The 2,076-nt window shown below is 34.1% G+C and overlaps 1 protein-coding gene across 1 annotated transcript in view; it reads left to right on the plus strand.

Annotated features, from left to right (window-relative positions):
- Positions 1–2,076, plus strand: part of TMPRSS11F (transmembrane serine protease 11F) — an 80,256-nt gene that overhangs the window by 39,706 nt on the left and 38,474 nt on the right. The window contains exon 3 of the mRNA XM_017894847.1: positions 1,558–1,676. Coding sequence (XP_017750336.1) covers positions 1,558–1,676 — 119 coding nt within the window. The remainder of the gene's footprint in view (positions 1–1,557; positions 1,677–2,076) is intronic.

Here is a 2,076-nt window from a genome sequence, read left to right on the forward strand (position 1 = left end):
TAGCATTTATGATCTAAAAAATGTTTTTAAATGAATGTTCGTTTTGACATTTAAAAAACTTTAAATGAATATTAAAATGTTTTAAACATTTAAAAAATGTTTTAAAATGAACGTTTAAAATGCAGTAAGAAATTGGAGATTTGGCCGGGTGTGGTGGCTCACACCTGTATTCCCAGCACTTTGGAAGGCTGAGGCTGGTGGATCACTTGAGGTCAGGAGTTCGAGACCAGCCTGGCCAACATGGTGAAATTGTTCTCTACTAAAATACAAAATTAGCTGGGCGTGGTGGCATGCCCCTGTAATCCCAGCTACTCAGGAAGCTGAGGCAAGAGAATCACTTGAACCTAGGAGGTGGAGGTTGCAGTGAGCTGGAATTGTGCCACTGCACTCCAGCCTGGGCAACAGAGTGAGACTCCATCTCCAAAAGAAAAAAAAAAAGAGAGAGAGAGAGAGATTAGAGATTAAATGGGTTATAGCTACAGGATTTAAAGACTGAAAATTAATTGGATATTGGAAATCAGGATGAAACCAAGCCTTGGGTAACCATATGGATGTTAGAGCTGTTCACAAAGATATAAAATATAGGAAGTAGAGGAGGTTTAAGTAAATAAGGAAGTAAATGATTATTTCACTTTGGAAATATATTAGAAGTGCCTATTTAATGTGCAGTAAACAGTCTCCTAAAGTCAGTTGATAGCAAACTGAAACTCATGACAAAGATTTGGTCTGAAGATAAAGAATTTGAGTCATCAATAATTAGCTGGTGGGTAAGGCCATCCCAGTTAAGATTACCAAAAGTACTTAATATGACCAGGTCAAAGATAGAATCTTTGAATGCCAACGAGAAGGGTGGAAATAAAGAGCTCACCAAGATAACTGAGATGTGTGGCCAGGGAGGAAGGAAGAAAACTAGAAGATGGCTTCATAAAACCAAAGATAGATTTTCAGGGAACATGATGAAGGCTACAAGGAAATGAAGGAGTAAAACAAACAAACAAAACCATGAAAGGCATTACAATGGTTGTCCTTGACAAAGACAGCTTTAGTGATGTGGTAGGAACAGATTGCAGAGAATTAGGGAGTGAATGGGAAAAAAAGAAGGTGAAAACAATAAATATGGACTTCTACTTAAGTAAGCTTAGCAACAGCATAAAAAAATTTGACAGCTTGTTCAGTGTATCTTCATAATACAGCTTATGTCTGATATACCTGTTAGCAATTCCTTGAGGGAACTGAGGACATTTACATGACTTTCAGCAATTGCTTTCGCTATTATCTTTCCACTGTATGTTGCATGTCCAATTTTATGAATATTTTGATATGCATAAATATCTATAAATGGAGTGTTCTGTATGAGTACTTTGGGATCAGAATTTTCATTTTAACCAGCGGCAGTTGTGAAATTACAAAATACTTGAGAAGTGTCTGCAAGAATTTTTGCACTAAGTAGAAATAATATATATTATAGTAGCCTATCTATCAGATGTGGGCAAGCCATAGGGGACAAAACAACTTACTACCTTTAACCATGAGACTTTTACTTGTTTTATCTTTTAGATGATAAGTCTTTCTATTACCTTGCCTCTTTTAAAGTCACAAATATCAAATACAAAGAAAATTATGGCATGAGATCTTCAAGAGAGTTTATAGAAAGGAGTCATCAGATTGAAAGGATGGTAAGCTCAACAGAAATTTTAAATGTTTATTAATGTGTCTTTTGCATCACTTTGAATGTGGGTGTTATATAGGAACTTAGTCCCAATTTCTTCTTTTGTAAAATGTAGATAATATAGTATGTAAGTCATGTAGTTGTAAAGATTAAATTACTTAATATGTGTAAAATATTCAGTATACTGTGTGCACCATCAAATGTATATAGTAGATTAGAGTAGGCAACTAATTAACTCCTGAGAAATTGTTGGTTGAAGCAAATGTTTCCCTGTTTTTAACTCTTGATTTTATATTTTTCGATTTGTTTTCTTTATTCTTTTTTAACATAAGAATATAGAGTTGCCACAATCAGCTTACCAATTTGTTTATTTTGAAAGCACTTAAAAATTATATAATATTTTTTAA

This window comes from Rhinopithecus bieti, unplaced genomic scaffold (assembly GCF_001698545.2).
Source record: "Rhinopithecus bieti isolate Rb0 unplaced genomic scaffold, ASM169854v2 scaffold_25807, whole genome shotgun sequence".
Lineage (NCBI taxonomy): Eukaryota > Metazoa > Chordata > Mammalia > Primates > Cercopithecidae > Rhinopithecus > Rhinopithecus bieti.